Genomic DNA, 18461 nt, shown 5'->3' on the forward strand with positions numbered 1-18461 from the left:
GACTCGGTGCATTTTTTCTATTATCAAGACACCTGCTGGTAACTGTTAACTGGTTACTAAATATCTGCCGACTACAGTGGGTACATTTGTCCCATTCTTCATCAAACCATTTGTCATTGTTGTTAATTTCTTAGGTTGTCTGCTTCTCTCTCTCTCTCTCTCATTTAGGAGCCAGAGGCAGTGGCTCCTGTGAGGCATGTGTAACACTAATGAGTCAGCAGTCTCTCTCTCTGTTCCTCTCTCTCTGTTCCTCTCTCTCTCTGACTCTCTCTCTCTGTTCTGATATGAGTTATGTGGCAAATTCTATACAAGGATAGATTGGCTACTACATCCAAGGCTGTGTGGACTCAGTGGTCTAATAATATAACATCTGTCCAAAACATTCCTTCCTTCCTCCCCTCCCTTCCCTTCTCTCTCCCTCCCTCCCTCCCTCCCCTCTCCCTTTCCTCTCCTCCCTCCTCCCCTCTCCCTCTCCTCTCCCTCCCCTCTCCTCTCCTCTCCAACCCCCTCCCTCCCTCCTCTCCTCTCCCCCCCAAAATGTCCTCCTCTCTCCTCTCCCTCCCTCCTCTCTCCTCTCCCTCCTCTCTCCTATCCCTCCTCTCTCCTATCCCTCCTCTCTCCTCTCCCTCTTCTCTCCCCCTCCTCTCTCCTCTCCTCTCCAACCCACTCCCTCCCTCCTCTCCTCTCCCCCCAAAATGTCCTCCCCTCTCCTCTCCCTCTCCCCTCCCCCCCCCCCTCCCCTCTCCCCTCCCCTCCTCTCCTCTCTCCTCTCCAACCCACTCCCTCCCTCCTCTCCTCTCCCCCCCAAAATGTCCTCCCCTCTCCTCTCCCTCTCCTCTCCCCTCCCCCCCCCCTCTCCTCTCCCTCTCCTCTCCCCTCCCCCCCCCTCCTCCCCTCCCCTCTCCTCTCCCTCCCCCATTAAAGATAAATAACCACTCCAGTCAGGCGATTTGCATAATTCCATTCCTACTTCAGTCAACTTCTTTATTTGTTTGTTTCTGTGTAGTTTCCTTTTTTTTGGTCTCGTGCAATCTGCAAAACGTCGCACTTTTACAAATGATATCATCGGGACGTACATAGAAAACGACCTGCTGGTTCGTGTCCAATAGGTGTACATGTAAACATTTAGTAAGTATCAATGCATCCAAATACACAGATTTAAAACAAAATAAACATCATAAAAACTGTTAATCTCCTTTACGATTAAATACCATAATGTTAATAATAATAATAATAACAAACGTAAAAGTTATGATGATGCTATAATTAAACAATTTAATTATTCTATTATAAAATATTTTTTTTGTCAAGTAATGTATGTAGCTATAAAAAAAAAACGTGGTTATATTTGCGACATGTCAGTCATGCACGTGGTACAGGAGAGTCTTATCACACCACAGACGGATCACACACATGGTCTCTAATACTTCCACTGCTCTACCAAGGTGCCCTCTGAGTCAGAGCCTCTGTGACCTTGATTTAGTTTGGAGTTTGTCCTCTTGGGAATATTCAAATCGGTTTCATTGGTTCCATTTTACAGGAAACACTAAACCCAACTTCTTTTTTTTTTTTTTTTTTTGGTTAGTGTGCCACCAACTAAATTTCGCTCTGCCCAGAGTACCCCTGAAGTACCCCCTTCATGTGCATTTTGACCAGTAGGCCTATGGTCTCATGAGTCTTCTCTAGTACCCCCTCTAGTACCCTCTCCTAGTACCCCTGGGTTGAGAACCACTGAACTAAACTAAGCACAGCTCTGGACTGTGCACCAAATTGCACTATATTCCCTATATAGTGCATTACATTTGATCAGAGCCCTATGGGCCTTGTCAAAAGTAGTGCACTAAATAGGGAATAGGGTGCCTTTTAGGACATAATGGTATTTGAGTGTTTGACATTATATATTTGACCCAGGACTGTAACACACCGGTTCACAAACACCCAGTCCTGCCCCCCCCCCCTCTCCCAGTTAGAAATCATTATTATTTATTTATTTTTAAATCACTTAATTCAAAAAAATAACTTAGCAACCGAAAATGAGAATCTTTTCCCCCTCTTTTCCTGTTCCTCTCTATCTGACTCTCTCTCTGGGTAACGGTTCCCCTGGAAGTCCTGTGGTTCCAGACCAGGTGTCAGTGTGTTCTAACGTGTACCACAGACACCTGTCTGTCTGTCTGTCCTCCCGCCTGTGGTTCCAGACCAGGTGTCAGTGTGTTCTAACGTGTACCACAGACACCTGTCTGTCCTCCTGTCCTTCCCTCACAGACGACGCCCCTGGCCACCTCGAGTTCCGTCGCGGCACCAATTTATCTACCAAAAAACACCAAAACAGGCCGGGGTCAGGGGTCAGGTTGAATGGTTTTTGGTCATAGTCTTGTTAGAATAGAGACAACAGGGTTAAGGTTCCTTCCATATCATATCAGGCCCAAATGGCACCCTATTCCCTATATAGTGCACTACTTTTAACCAGAGCCCTATTTCCTATATGGTGAACTACCAGGGTCAAAAGTAGTGCACTATATAGGGAATAGGGTGCCATAGGGCTCTAGTCAAAAGTAGTGCACTATATAGGGAATAGGGTGCCATTGGCCACAGGGCTCTAGTCAAAAGTAGTGCACTATATAGGGAATAGGGTGCCATTGGCCATAGGGCTCTAGTCAAAAGTAGTGCACTATATAGGGAATAGGGTGACATTTGGGACGCGAACCTCAGTCAATTCAATGTAATTCCTGAACTGACTGAATGGAAATGGAATTGACCCCGACTCTGAGAGACAGACTAAAGACGTCCACCTTTACCAATATCAACATCAAGGGGGGGGGGGGATGTTTTAGAAAACACTCCACTAAGATAAATTCAATGATTAATGCTCTTAGACAAGGTTTTTCTAGGACCAGACACATGGGACAGACTAGACAGAGGTTTAAAACAGACCTCCTTATTCCTTATAAAACACACAGTCATGCCAAGACGTTTTAAAACAACATCGTTATTGTAGTATGGTCACGTGGTCACGTGGTCACGGCTCCCCTTCTCAGAGAATGTGACAGAACTACAGGTTGACATTCATTTCAATAGGACATAGAAACTAGTAGGGCATCACAAAGGCAGCCTTTTCCCAACCTCTCCTCGACAACCCCCAGCCTGTCCATGTATTATCACAACCTCTCCTCGCAACCACCAGCCTGTCCATGTATTATCACAACCTCTCCTCGACAACCCCCAGCCTGTCCATGTATTATCACAACCTCTCCTCGGCAACCCCCAGCCTGTCTATGTATTATCACAACCTCTCCTCGACAACCCCCAGCCTGTCCATGTATTATCACAACCTCTCCTCGGCAACCCCCAAGCCTGTCCATGTATTTGAACTGTTCCAGAACTAGCACACCTGATGCTACAACCGGTCAACGAGCACTTGACTACTATAAATCAGGCGCTAGTTCAGGGCTACAACAACATTGTGAAACGTCCCCGAGGAGAGACATTGAGAATCATGGGCTCTCTCTACACCCAATAAAGCAACATAGAATCTTCTCTTCATGCACTGATCTAGGACCGGTATTGCGCTTAACCTTCATATAGTAAAGTTCAGGACTGGCCAGGAGTATGCTGATCCTAGATCAGTGCTTAGGAGCGACTTCTACTTGCTTACAGGTTACACTGAACAATAGGAACTCACACGGGGACAACAGTACCCCCTAGTGGATTAATATAACAATTACACGAACAGAACTGGCCACATGCAACTAGGATTCAATCTGATCGCGGGTTATCTGCATTGTGACTTTTAAAGGCAATATCCGATTGAGTTTTCCTGTAAATGGAATCTCCGCGAACGCGGGAACATTTCCTGCCTATCACCCAGGATCTAATTTAATCCCGGCCGAAACATCTGAACGGTTCTTTCAAACCCCCATTTGATTCATTATACACGTCATAATAAGAAGGTAACACTTATAAAATCACATTAAACTGAGGAATTATGTATTGAAGTAATTCCGTTATTCACAGAGTGAAACCCATTGCAACCGTCAGCATTAAAACACTTCTTATAAAACCTACTGTATATATACACTGACTGAACAAAACATTAGGAACACCTGCTCTTTCCACGACACAGACTGACCAGGGGAATCCAGGTGAAAGATATGATCCCTTATTGATGTCACTTGTTGAATCCACTTCAAATCAGTGTAGATGAAGGGGAGGAGACCTGGTTAAACTCAATGTTGGGAAGATGTTCCTAATGTTTTGTTCTCTTGGTGTATACTGTAGGATTTAAACCCAATGTTTTGTAGGAGTTAGTGTGGAGGCCTTGCTAACTGGGCCAATGTTATAAGGGGTAGGGAAGGGAACTAGTTTGTAGGAGAGTAGGGGTTAGGGAAGGGGACTAGTCTGTAGGAGGGGAAGGGGACTAGTTTGTAGGAGAGTAGGGGTTAGGGAAGGGGACTAGTCTGTAGGAGAGTAGGGGGTAGGGAAGGGGACTAGTCTGCAGGAGGGGAAGGAGACTAGTTTGTAGTAGGGTAGGGGTTAAAGAAGGGGACTAGTTTGTGGGAGGGTAGGGGTTAAGGAAGGGGACTAGTTTGTGGGAGGGTAGGGGTTAAGGAAGGGGACTAGTGTGTAGTAGGGTAGGGGTTAAGGAAGGGGACTAGTTTGTGGGAGGGTAGGGGTTAAGGAAGGGGACTAGTTTGTAGTAGGGTAGGGGTTAAGGAAGGGGTCTAGTTTGTAGTAGGGTAGGGGTTAAGGAAGGGGTCTAGTTTGTGGGAGGGTAGGGGTTATGGAAGGGGACTAGTTTGTGGGAGGGTAAGGGTTAAGGAAGGGGACTAGTTTGTGGGAGGGTAGGGGTTAAGGAAGGGGACTAGTTTGTAGTAGGGTAGGGGTTAAGGAAGGGGACTAGTTTGTAGTAGGGTAGGGGTTAAGGAAGGGGACTAGGCTAGTACTATAGTTCCTATGTTTCTAAATGGAACCCGGCTAGCACCTGAGTGGAATATAAAGACAGTAGGGTCAACTCTTTACATGTGCTCCTCTGATCCTACTGATGGCCTTCCAGACTCAGTATCCCAGAAGCACTACTGCTGCTGCTCACCACGATCGAGGAGCTGTCCTGTAGTTTCTGAAGGCAGTAGGGTGCACCCTTTCCCTTTGTCTAATGTGTTTCCAGGTTCAAATGTCTCGCTTTGGCCAAACTCTGCTTCTCTCAGTCTCTGGCTAGCTAGCCAGGCTACTGTTTCTATATAAGACCAGGCTAGGAGAGTTAGCATGACTACTGTCTCTCTATAGGACCAGGCTAGGAGAGTTAGCATGACTACTGTCTCTCTATAGGACCAGGCTAGGAGAGTTAGCATGACTACTGTTTCTGTCTAGGACCAGGCTAGGAGAGTTAGCATGACTACTGTCTCTGTATAGGACCAGGCTAGGAGAGTTAGCATGACTACTGTTTCTGTATAGGACCAGGCTAGGAGAGTTAGCATGACTACTGTTTCTGTATAGGACCAGGCTAGGAGAGTTAGAATGACTACTGTTTCTGTATAGGACCAGGCTAGGAGAGTTAGCATGACTTAATGTTTCTGTATAGGACCAGGCTAGGAGAGTTAGCATGACTACTGTTTCTGTATAGGACCAGGCTAGGAGAGTTAGCATGACTACTGTTTCTGTCTAGGACCAGGCTAGGAGAGTTAGCATGACTACTGTCTCTGTATAGGACCAGGCTAGGAGAGTTAGCATGACTACTGTTTCTGTATAGGACCAGGCTAGGAGAGTTAGCATGACTACTGTTTCTGTCTAGGACCAGGCTAGGAGAGTTAGCATGACTACTGTTTCTGTATAGGACCAGGCTAGGAGAGTTAGCATGACTACTGTTTCTGTATAGGACCAGGCTAGGAGAGTTAGCATGACTACTGTTTCTGTATAGGACCATGCTAGGAGAGTTAGCATGACTACTGTTTCTGTCTAGGACCAGGCTAGGAGAGTTAGCATGACTACTGTTTCTGTATAGGACCAGGCTAGGAGAGTTAGCATGACTACTGTCTCTGTATAGGACCAGGCTAGGAGAGTTAGCATGACTACTGTTTCTGTATAGGACCAGGCTAGGAGAGTTAGCATGACTACTGTTTCTGTATAGGACCAGGCTAGGAGAGTTAGCATGACTACTGTTTCTGTATAGGACCAGGCTAGGAGAGTTAGCATGACTACTGTTTCTGTATAGGACCAGGCTAGGTCCTATAGCCTACTGTTTCTGTCTAGAACCAGGCTAGGAGAGTTGCTGGTTGCTCACTGGAGGAAACTCGTTCTCATCATCCAGACAGACGGGACCAGCGGCAAACTCATGTTCTGGGATCACCTCTCCCTTCTTAGCCCCACCATCCTCAGAGTAACCTGGGGTGGAGAGGAGGAGAGGGGTTACAGGTAAAGTTATATACACACACACACAAATGTATCACACACACACACACCCTTTCAGATACAACACAAATCTCTCTTTCTCTCTGTCTTCCTCACTCTCTCACACACACACAATATGTATCTCTCTCTCTCTCTCTCTCTCTCTCTCTCTCTCTCTCACACACACACACACACACACACACACACACACACACACACACCCTTTCAGATACAACACAAATCTCTCTTTCTCTCTGTCTTCCTCACTCTCTCACACAATCGCTCTCTCACACACACACAATATTTATCTCACACACACACACACACACACACACACACACCTGTGAGCGTGGTAGTGACTGGACCGGTGGCTGGTATGGCAACAGTGGCGGCGTATGATGGACATGCCTGGACGGGCACCGTGACCTCTGACCCTTCTGACTCCACCCCTTCCTCCTTGTCCTCATCCTCACCAAACAATCTGAGAGATAGAGAGAAAATCAGCGAGAGAGCAGCAAGATTTGTGACCTGTTGCCCCAAGAAAAGGGCAACCAGTGAAGAACAAACACCATTGTAAATACAACCTATATTTCTGTTTATTTATTTTCCCTTTTGTACTTTAACTATTTGCACATCATTACACCACTCTATATAGACATGATATGAGATTTGAAATGTCTTTATTCTTTTGAAACTTGTGAGTGTAATGTTTACTGTACATTTTTTTGTTGTTAATTTCACTTTAGTTTATTATCTATTTCACTTGCTTTGGCAATGTAAACATATGTTTCCCCTAGCAATAAAGCATAAATACTAGGTCTGGTATTGAATAAGTTCCAGATGACATCATAAATACTAGGTCTGGTATTGAATAAGTTCCAGATGACATCATAAATACTAGGTCTGGTATTAAATAAGTTCCAGATGACATCATAAATACTAGGTCTGGTATTGAATAAGTTCCAGATGACATCATAAATACTAGGTCTGGTATTGAATAAGTTCCAGATGACATCATAAATACTAGGTCTGGTATTGAATAAGTTCCAGATGACATCATAAATACTAGGTCTGGTATTGAATAAGTTCCAGATGACATCATAAATACTAGGTCTGGTATTGAATAAGTTGCAGATGACATCATAAATGCTAGGTCTGGTATTGAATAAGTTCCAGATGACATCATAAATGCTAGGTCTGGTATTGAATAAGTTCCAGATGACATCATAAATGCTAGGTCTGGTATTGAATAAGTTGCAGATGACATCATAAATACTAGGTCTGGTATTGAATAAGTTGCAGATGACATCATAAATACTAGGTCTGGTATTGAATAAGTTCCAGATGACATCATAAATACTAGGTCTGGTATTGAATAAGTTCCAGATGACATCATAAATACTAGGTCTGGTATTGAATAAGTTGCAGATGACATCATAAATACTAGGTCTGGTATTGAATAAGTTCCAGATGACATCATAAATACTAGGTCTGGTATTGAATAAGTTCCAGATGACGTCATAAATACTAGGTCTGGTATTGAATAAGTTCCAGATGACGTCATAAATACTAGGTCTGGTATTGAATAAGTTCCAGATGACGTCATAAATACTAGGTCTGGTATTGATTAAGTTCCAGATGACGTCATAAATACTAGGTCTGGTATTGAATAAGTTCCAGATGACGTCATAAATACTAGGTCTGGTATTGATTAAGTTCCAGATGACATCATAAATACTAGGTCTGGTATTGAATAAGTTCCAGATGATGTCATAAATACTAGGTCTGGTATTGAATAAGTTCCAGATGACGTCATAAATACTAGGTCTGGTATTGAATAAGTTCCAGATGACGTCATAAATACTAGGTCTGGTATTGAATAAGTTCCAGATGACGTCATAAATACTAGGTCTGGTATTGAATAAGTTCCAGATGACGTCATAAATACTAGGTCTGGTATTGAATAAGTTCCAGATGACGTCATAAATACTAGGTCTGGTATTGAATAAGTTCCAGATGACGTCATAAATACTAGGTCTGGTATTGAATAAGTTCCAGATGACGTCATAAATACTAGGTCTGGTATTGATTAAGTTCCAGATGACATCATAAATACTAGGTCTGGTATTGAATAAGTTCCAGATGACATCATAAATACTAGGTCTGGTATTGAATAAGTTGCAGATGACATCATAAATACTAGGTCTGGTATTGAATAAGTTCCAGATGACATCATAAATACTAGGGCTGGTATTGAATAAGTTCCAGATGACGTCATAAATACTAGGTCTGGTATTGAATAAGTTCCAGATGACGTCATAAATACTAGGTCTGGTATTGAATAAGTTCCAGATGACGTCATAAATACTAGGTCTGGTATTGAATAAGTTCCAGATGACGTCATAAATACTAGGTCTGGTATTGAATAAGTTCCAGATGACGTCATAAATACTAGGTCTGGTATTGATTAAGTTCCAGATGACATCATAAATACTAGGTCTGGTATTGAATAAGTTCCAGATGACGTCATAAATACTAGGTCTGGTATTGAATAAGTTCCAGATGACGTCATAAATACTAGGTCTGGTATTGAATAAGTTCCAGATGACGTCATAAATACTAGGTCTGGTATTGAATAAGTTCCAGATGACGTCATAAATACTAGGTCTGGTATTGAATAAGTTCCAGATGACGTCATAAATACTAGGTCTGGTATTGAATAAGTTCCAGATGACGTCATAAATACTAGGTCTGGTATTGAATAAGTTCCAGATGACGTCATAAATACTAGGTCTGGTATTGATTAAGTTCCAGATGACATCATAAATACTAGGTCTGGTATTGAATAAGTTCCAGATGACATCATAAATACTAGGTCTGGTATTGAATAAGTTCCAGATGACATCATAAATACTAGGTCTGGTATTGAATAAGTTCCAGATGACATCATAAATACTAGGTCTGGTATTGAATAAGTTCCAGATGACATCATAAATACTAGGTCTGGTATTGAATAAGTTGCAGATGACATCATAAATACTAGGTCTGGTATTGAATAAGTTGCATATGACATCATAAATACTAGGTCTGGTATTGAATAAGTTGCAGATGACATCATAAATACTAGGTCTGGTATTGAATAAGTTCCAGATGACATCATAAATACTAGGTCTGGTATTGAATAAGTTCCAGATGACATCATAAATACTAGGTCTGGTATTGAATAAGTTCCAGATGACATCATAAATACTAGGTCTGGTATTGAATAAGTTCCAGATGACATCATAAATACTAGGTCTGGTATTGAATAAGTTGCATATGACATCATAAATACTAGGTCTGGTATTGAATAAGTTGCAGATGACATCATAAATACTAGGTCTGGTATTGAATAAGTTCCAGATGACATCATAAATACTAGGTCTGGTATTGAATAAGTTGCATATGACATCATAAATACTAGGTCTGGTATTGAATAAGTTCCAGATGACATCATAAATACTAGGTCTGGTATTGAATAAGTTCCAGATGACATCATAAATACTAGGTCTGGTATTGAATAAGTTCCAGATGACATCATAAATACTAGGTCTGGTATTGAATAAGTTCCAGATGACATCATAAATGCTAGGTCTGGTATTGAATAAGTTCCAGATGACATCATAAATACTAGGTCTGGTTTTGAATAAGTTCCAGATGACATCATAAATACTAGGTCTGGTATTGAATAAGTTCCAGATGACATCATAAATACTAGGTCTGGTATTGAATAAGTTCCAGATGACATCATAAATACTAGGTCTGGTATTGAATAAGTTCCAGATGACATCATAAATACTAGGTCTGGTATTGAATAAGTTCCAGATGACATCATAAATGCTAGGTCTGGTATTGAATAAGTTCCAGATGACATCATAAATACTAGGTCTGGTATTGAATAAGTTCCAGATGACATCATAAATACTAGGTCTGGTATTGAATAAGTTCCAGATGACATCATAAATACTAGGTCTGGTATTGAATAAGTTCCAGATGACATCATAAATACTAGGTCTGGTATTGAATAAGTTCCAGATGACATCATAAATACTAGGTCTGGTATTGAATAAGTTACAGATGACATCATAAATACTAGGTCTGGTATTGAATAAGTTCCAGATGACATCATAAATACGGTTTTCAGGATGTCACTTTCAGCAGTTTGTTTGATTAGCAAAGCAGCTGTAAAGGCTTCTGACCTCGATTGACCTCTGACCTGAGATGACCTCTCACCTGTGTTTCTGAGCCAGGACGCACTCTCCTCCATCCTGGGGATCGACGTTATAGATGAACAGCTGTCCGTCGGAGGAAGCCACCAGCAGACGAGGGAGCTTCTGGATCCTGACAGACAGACACAGGGACACAGCCAGCCATGACACCCTCACACCCAGTGGAACAGGACAAACAACACTATCATTTATGGCCATCACTCTAGGATCAGGTCAGGATGATCTACGATATAGTCTTTTAAACTGTGTAATTCAGTCTACTACTGTCTACTACTGTGTATTACTGTGTATTACTGTGTACTACTGTGTACTACAGTCTACTACTGTGTACTACAGTCTACTACTGTCTACTACTGTGTATTACTGTGTACTACAGTCTACTACAGTCTACTACTGTGTACTACAGTCTACTACTGTGTACTACAGTCTACTACTGCGTACTACAGTCTACTACTGTGTACTACAGTCTACTACTGTGTATTACAGTCTACTACTGTGTACTACAGTCTACTACTGTGTATTACTGTGTACTACAGTCTACTACTGTCTACTACTGTCTACTACTGTGTACTACAGTCTACTACTGTGTACTACAGTCTACTACTGTCTACTACAGTCTACTACAGTCTACTACAGTCTACTACTGTGTACTACAGTCTACTAGTCTACTACAGTCTACTACTGTCTACTACTGTCTACTACAGTCTACTACTGTGTACTACAGTCTACTACTGTCTACTACTGTCTACTACAGTCTACTACTGTGTACTACAGTCTACTACTGTGTACTACAGTCTACTACTGTGTACTACAGTCTACTAGTCTACTACAGTCTACTACTGTCTACTACTGTCTACTACTGTGTACTACAGTCTACTAGTCTACTACAGTCTACTACTGTCTACTACTGTCTACTACAGTCTACTACTGTGTACTACAGTCTACTAGTCTACTACAGTCTACTACTGTCTACTACTGTCTACTACAGTCTACTACTGTCTACTACAGTCTACTACAGTCTACTACTGTGTACTACAGTCTACTACTGTGTATTACTGTGTACTACAGTCTACTACTGTGTATTACTGTCTACTACTCTGTACTACTGTGTACTACTGTGTACTACTGTCTACTACTGTGTACTACTGTCTACCACTGTGTACTACTGTCTACCATTGTCTACTACTGTGTACTACTGTCTACCACTGTCTACTACTGTGTACTACTGTGTACTACTGTTTACCACTGTCTACCACTGTTTACTACTGTCTACTACTGTGTACTACTGTCTACCACTGTCTACTACTGTGTACTACTGTGTACTACTGTTTACCACTGTCTAATACTGTGTACTACTGTCTACCACTGTCTACTACTGTGTACTACTGTCTACCACTGTGTACTACTGTGTACTACTGTGTACTATTGTCTACCACTGTCTACTACTGTATACTACTGTCTACTACTGTCTACTACTGTGTACTACTGTGTACTAATGTCTACTACTGCGTACTACTGTGTACTACTGTGTACTACTGTCTACCACTGTCTACCACTGTGTACTGCTGTCTACTACTGTCTACTACTGTGTACTACTGTGTACTACTTTCTACTACTGTGTATAACAAATAGACCAAAACCTACGGAGACAAAAAAAAAACACACCAACTCCCTATACAGTACACACACACCATACACCCACAATCCCTAAACACAAAAATACACAGACAGGGAAACTCACGTGGCGAGGGTACAGACGTTCCTCTGCCCGGCCACTAGGAGGCGTACAGTGGCGAAGGCTCTTTCCTGACTCATCACGCCAGACACCTCAAACGGCAATCAAAGTTTACAGTCATACGATAGGATACAGCCTAGTGTATACAGTACAATGTCATGCTACTTACGAGATCTACTCTCAGTTCAGCAAGTAAACAAATATTTGAAATAGTATTGAATTAGAAGAAGCATAATATATGAACATGAGAATATAAATATATATATATAAACGAGAGAATATATATATATATATATAAACGAGAGAATATATATATATATATATATATAAACGAGAGAATATATATATATATATATATAAACGAGAGAATATATATATATATATAAACGAGAGAATATATATATATATATATATAAACGAGAGAATATATATATATATATATATATAAACGAGAGAAAAGGCCAGTAAGACAAGACACCTGGGCTGGGAGGTAGCTGCTGGCTGCAGAGAACATCTTCCCTACGTAGGATCCCCAGGTAGGACACTCCTCCTCTCCACTACACAGAGAGAGACAGGGAGAGAGACAGGGAGATACACAGAGAGAGACAGGGAGAGAGACAGGGAGATACACAGAGAGAGAGACAGGGAGAGACACAGAGAGAGACAGGGAGAGACACGGAGAGAGACAGGGAGATACAGGGTTAGAGAGACACAGGGAGATACACAGAGAGAGACAGGGAGATACAGGGTTAGAGAGACAGGGAGAGACACAGAGAGAGACAGAGAGATACACAGAGAGAGACAGAGAGATACACAGAGAGATACAGGGAGATACACAGAGAGAGACAGGGAGATACAGGGTTAGAGAGACAGGGAGAGACACAGAGAGAGACAGGGAGATACACAGAGAGAGACAGGGAGATACACAGAGAGAGACAAGGAGATACACAGAGAGAGACAGGGAGATACACAGAGAGAGACAGGGAGAGACACAGAGAGAGACAGGGAGATACACAGAGAGAGACAGGGAGATACAGGGTTAGAGAGACAGGGAGAGACACAGAGAGAGACAGAGAGATACACAGAGAGAGACAGAGAGATACACAGAAAGAGACAGGGATATGCACAGAGAGAGACAGGGAGATACACAGAGAGAGACAGGGAGAAACACAGAGAGAGACAGGGAGATACACAGAGAGAGAGACAGGGAGATACACAGAGAGAGACAGGGAGATACAAAGAGAGAGACAGGGAGAAACACAGAGAGAGACAGGGATATACACATAGAGAGACAGGGAGATACACAGAGAGAGACAGGGAGATACACAGAGAGAGACAAGGAGATACACAGAGAGAGACAGGGAGATACACAGAGAGAGACAGGGAGATACACAGAGAGAGACAGGGAGATACACAGAGAGAGACAGAGAAATAGGGGGGTAGAGAGAGAGAGAGATAGGGGTAGAGAGAGAGTGGGGGGGTAGAGAGAGAGAGATAGGGGGGTAGAGAGAGAGTGGGGGGTAGAGAGAGAGATAGGAGGGTAGAGAGAGAGATAGGAGGGTAGAGAGAGAGATAGGAGGGTAGAGAGAAAGATAGGAGGGTAGAGAGAGAGAGAGGGGGGTAGAGAGAGAGATAGGGGGGGTAGAGAGAGAGTGGGGGGGTAGAGAGAGAGAGAGAGATAGGGGGGTAGAGAGAGAGTGGGGGGGTAGAGAGAGAGAGAGATGGGGGGTAGAGAGAGAGTGGGGGGGTAGAGAGAGTGGGAGGGTAGAGCGAGAGTGGGGGGGTAGAGAGAGTGGGGGGGTAGAGAGAGATAGGGGGTAGAGAGAGAGTGAGGGGGGTAGAGAGTGGGGGGGTAGAGAGAGAGTGGGGGGGGGCAGAGAGAGAGTGAAGGGGTAGAGAGAGAGTGGGGGGATAGAGAGAGATGTATGTAGGCTTGCCAGGTTGTGGATGACTCCTTCTATGTGTGTGTGTGTGTACCTGGGTCCGTGCTGTTCTAGTTTGAAGATGTGTACGGTCTCAGTGTTGCTGGAGGCACAGAGGAACTGGGCGTCAGGACTGAAGGACAGGGAACTGATATTGACGTACCTGCAGAGAGAGAGAGAGAGAGAGAGAGAGAGAGACACACACACACACACACACACACACACACACACACACACACACACACACACACACACACACACACACACACACACACACACACACACACACACACAGGAAGTTATTATAAGTCTCTTCTACACTCATACTGTTGGTAAGAACTTAATTACACAAATGACGTTATCTAGCTATGAAAGAAGCATTTAACATTTCAGCTGGCCATTCCTTTCCTTTGCCTGCTCTGTCACACACTGAGAGATGTGTCATTATAAACCTGTCTTCAGTCTGTCATAATGAGAGATGTGTCATTATAAACCTGTATTCAGTCTGTCATAATGATGTCATAATGAGATGTGTCATTATAAACCTGTCTTCAGTCTGTTCTAATGATGTCATAATGAGATGTGTCATTATAAACCTGTCTTCAGTCTGTCATAATGATGTCATAATGAGAGATGTGTCATTATAAACCTGTCTTCAGTCTGTCATAATGAGATGTGTCATTATAAACCTGTCTTCAGTCTGTCATAATGATGTCATAATGAGATGTGTCATTATAAACCTGTCTTCAGTCTGTCATAATGAGATGTGTCATTATAAACCTGTCTTCAGTCTGTCATAATGATGTCACACTGAGAGATGTCATTATAAACCTGTATTCAGTCTGTCATAATGATGTCATAATGAGAGATGTGTCATTATAAACCTGTCTTCAGTCTGTCATAATGAGATGTGTCATTATAAACCTGTCTTCAGTCTGTTCTAATGATGTCATAATGAGATGTGTCATTATAAACCTGTATTCAGTCTGTTCTAATGATGTCATAATGAGATGTGTCATTATAAACCTGTCTTCAGTCTGTTCTAATGATGTCATAATGAGATGTGTCATTATAAACCTGTCTTCAGTCTGTCATAATGAGAGATGTGTCATTATAAACCTGTCTTCAGTCTGTCATAATGAGAGATGTGTCATTATAAACCTGTCTTCAGTCTGTCATAATGATGTCATAATGAGATGTGTCATTATAAACCTGTCTTCAGTCTGTCATAATGAGAGATGTGTCATTATAAACCTGTCTTCAGTCTGTCATAATGAGAGATGTGTCATTATAAACCTGTCTTCAGTCTGTCATAATGAGAGATGTGTCATTATAAACCTGTCTTCAGTCTGTCATAATGAGAGATGTGTCATTATAAACCTGTCTTCAGTCTGTTCTAATGATGTCATAATCAGATGTGTCATTATAAACCTGTCTTCAGTCTGTTTTAATGTTGTCATAATGAGATGTGTCATTATAAACCTGTCTTCAGTCTGTCATAATGAGAGATGTGTCATTATAAACCTGTCTTCAGTCTGTCATAATGAGAGATGTGTCATTATAAACCTGTCTTCAGTCTGTCATAATGAGAGATGTGTCATTATAAACCTGTCTTCAGTCTGTTCTAATGATGTCATAATCAGATGTGTCATTATAACCTGTCTTCAGTCTGTTCTAATGATGTCATAATGAGATGTGTCATTATAAACCTGTCTTCAGTCTGTCATAATGAGAGATGTGTCATTATAAACCTGTCTTCAGTCTGTCATAATGAGAGATGTGTCATTATAAACCTGTCTTCAGTCTGTCATAATGAGAGATGTGTCATTATAAACCTGTCTTCAGTCTGTCATAATGAGAGATGTGTCATTATAAACCTGTCTTCAGTCTGTCATAATGAGAGATGTGTCATTATAAACCTGTCTTCAGTCTGTCATAATGAGAGATGTGTCATTATAAACCTGTCTTCAGTCTGTCATAATGAGAGATGTGTCATTATAAACCTGTCTTCAGTCTGTCATAATGAGAGATGTGTCATTATAAACCTGTCTTCAGTCTGTCATAATGAGAGATGTGTTATTATAAACCTGTCTTCAGTCTGTCATAATGAGTCCTGTTCATTAGGTGTGTTTAATGCGTTCTGTTAGTCCTGTTCATTAGGTGTGTTTAATGTGTTCTGTTAGTCCTGTTCATTAGGTGTGTTTAATGTGTTCTGTTAGTCCTGTTCATTAGGTGTGTTTAATGTGTTCTGTTAGTCCTGTTCATTAGGTGTGTTTAATGTGTTCTGTTAGTCCTGTTCATTAGGTGTGTTTAATGTGTTCTGTTAGTCCTGTTCATTAGGTGTGTTTAATGTGTTCTGTTAGTCCTGTTCATTAGGTGTGTTTAATGTGTTCTGTTAGTCCTGTTCATTAGGTGTGTTTAATGTGTTCTGTTAGTCCTGTTCATTAGGTGTGTTTAATGCGTTCTGTTAGTCCTGTTCATTAGGTGTGTTTTATGTGTTCAGTTAGTCCTGTTCATTAGGTGTGTTTTCTGTTAGTCCTGTTCATTAGGTGTGTTTAGTGTGTTCTTTTAGTCCCGTTCATTAGGTGTGTTTTATGTGTTCAGTTAGTCCTGTTCATTAGGTGTGTTTTCTGTTAGTTCTGTTCATTAGGTGTGTTTAATGTGTTCTGTTAGTCCTGTTCATTAGGTGTGTTTAATGTGTTCTGTTAGTCCTGTTCATTAGGTGTGTTTAATGTGTTCTGTTAGTCCTGTTCATTAGGTGTGTTTTATGTGTTCAGTTAGTCCTGTTCATTAGGTGTGTTTTCTGTTAGTCCTGTTCATTAGGTGTGTTTAATGTGTTCTGTTAGTCCTGTTCATTAGGTGTGTTTAATGTGTTCTGTTAGTCCTGTTCATTAGGTGTGTTTAATGCGTTCTGTTAGTCCTGTTCATTAGGTGTGTTTAATGTGTTCTGATAGTCCTGTTCATTAGGTGTGTTTAATGTGTTCTGTTAGTCCTGTTCATTAGGTGTGTTTAATGTGTTCTGTTAGTCCTGTTCATTAGGTGTGTTTAATGTGTTCTGTTAGTCCTGTTCATTAGGTGTGTTTTATGTGTTCAGTTAGTCCTGTTCATTAGGTGTGTTTTCTGTTAGTCCTGTTCATTAGGTGTGTTTAATGTGTTCTGTTAGTCCTGTTCATTAGGTGTGTTTAATGTGTTCTGTTAGTCCTGTTCATTAGGTGTGTTTAATGCGTTCTGTTAGTCCTGTTCATTAGGTGTGTTTTATGTGTTCAGTTAGTCCTGTTCATTAGGTGTGTTTTCTGTTAGTCCTGTTCATTAGGTGTGTTTAATGTGTTCTTTTAGTCCCGTTCATTAGGTGTGTTTTATGTGTTCAGTTAGTCCTGTTCATTAGGTGTGTTTTCTGTTAGTTCTGTTCATTAGGTGTGTTTAATGTGTTCTGTTAGTCCTGTTCATTAGGTGTGTTTAATGTGTTCTGTTAGTCCTGTTCATTAGGTGTGTTTAATGTGTTCTGTTAGTCCTGTTCATTAGGTGTGTTTTATGTGTTCAGTTAGTCCTGTTCATTAGGTGTGTTTTCTGTTAGTCCTGTTCATTAGGTGTGTTTAATGTGTTCTGTTAGTCCTGTTCATTAGGTGTGTTTAAAGTGTTCTGTTAGTCCTGTTCATTAGGTGTGTTTAATGCGTTCTGTTAGTCCTGTTCATTAGGTGTGTTTAATGTGTTCTGTTAGTCCTGTTCATTAGGTGTGTTTAATGTGTTCTGTTAGTCCTGTTCATTAGGTGTGTTTTATGTGTTCAGTTAGTCCTGTTCATTAGGTGTGTTTTCTGTTAGTCCTGTTCATTAGGTGTGTTTAATGTGTTCTGTTAGTCCTGTTCATTAGGTGTGTTTAATGTGTTCTGGTAGTCCTGTTCATTAGGTGTGTTTAATGCGTTCTGTTAGTCCTGTTCATTAGGTGTGTTTAATGTGTTCTGATAGTCCTGTTCATTAGGTGTGTTTAATGTGTTCTGTTAGTCCTGTTCATTAGGTGTGTTTAATGTGTTCTGTTAGTCCTGTTCATTAGGTGTGTTTAATGTGTTCTGTTAGTCCTGTTCATTAGGTGTGTTTAATGTGTTCTGTTAGTCCTGTTCATTAGGTGTGTTTAATGTGTTCTGTTAGTCCTGTTCATTA

General features: G+C 41.4%; 1 protein-coding gene across 1 annotated transcript in view; it reads right to left on the minus strand.

Moving 5' to 3' along the window:
* Positions 1-1011: 1011 nt before the first annotated feature.
* The window catches only part of LOC139421644 (WD repeat domain phosphoinositide-interacting protein 1-like), a 32885-nt gene continuing 15435 nt past the window's right edge, over positions 1012-18461 (minus strand). Inside the window, exons 8-15 of the mRNA XM_071172725.1 lie at positions 14362-14469; positions 12863-12941; positions 12391-12476; positions 10654-10761; positions 6723-6862; positions 6275-6375; positions 2234-2307; positions 1012-2167 (exon numbers count right to left, since the gene is read on the minus strand). Of these exons, the coding sequence (XP_071028826.1) occupies positions 2257-2307; positions 6275-6375; positions 6723-6862; positions 10654-10761; positions 12391-12476; positions 12863-12941; positions 14362-14469 (673 nt within the window). The 3' untranslated portion in view covers positions 1012-2167; positions 2234-2256. The remainder of the gene's footprint in view (positions 2168-2233; positions 2308-6274; positions 6376-6722; positions 6863-10653; positions 10762-12390; positions 12477-12862; positions 12942-14361; positions 14470-18461) is intronic.

Source organism: Oncorhynchus clarkii, chromosome 12 (assembly GCF_045791955.1).
Source record: "Oncorhynchus clarkii lewisi isolate Uvic-CL-2024 chromosome 12, UVic_Ocla_1.0, whole genome shotgun sequence".
In the NCBI taxonomy this organism is placed as follows: domain Eukaryota; kingdom Metazoa; phylum Chordata; class Actinopteri; order Salmoniformes; family Salmonidae; genus Oncorhynchus; species Oncorhynchus clarkii.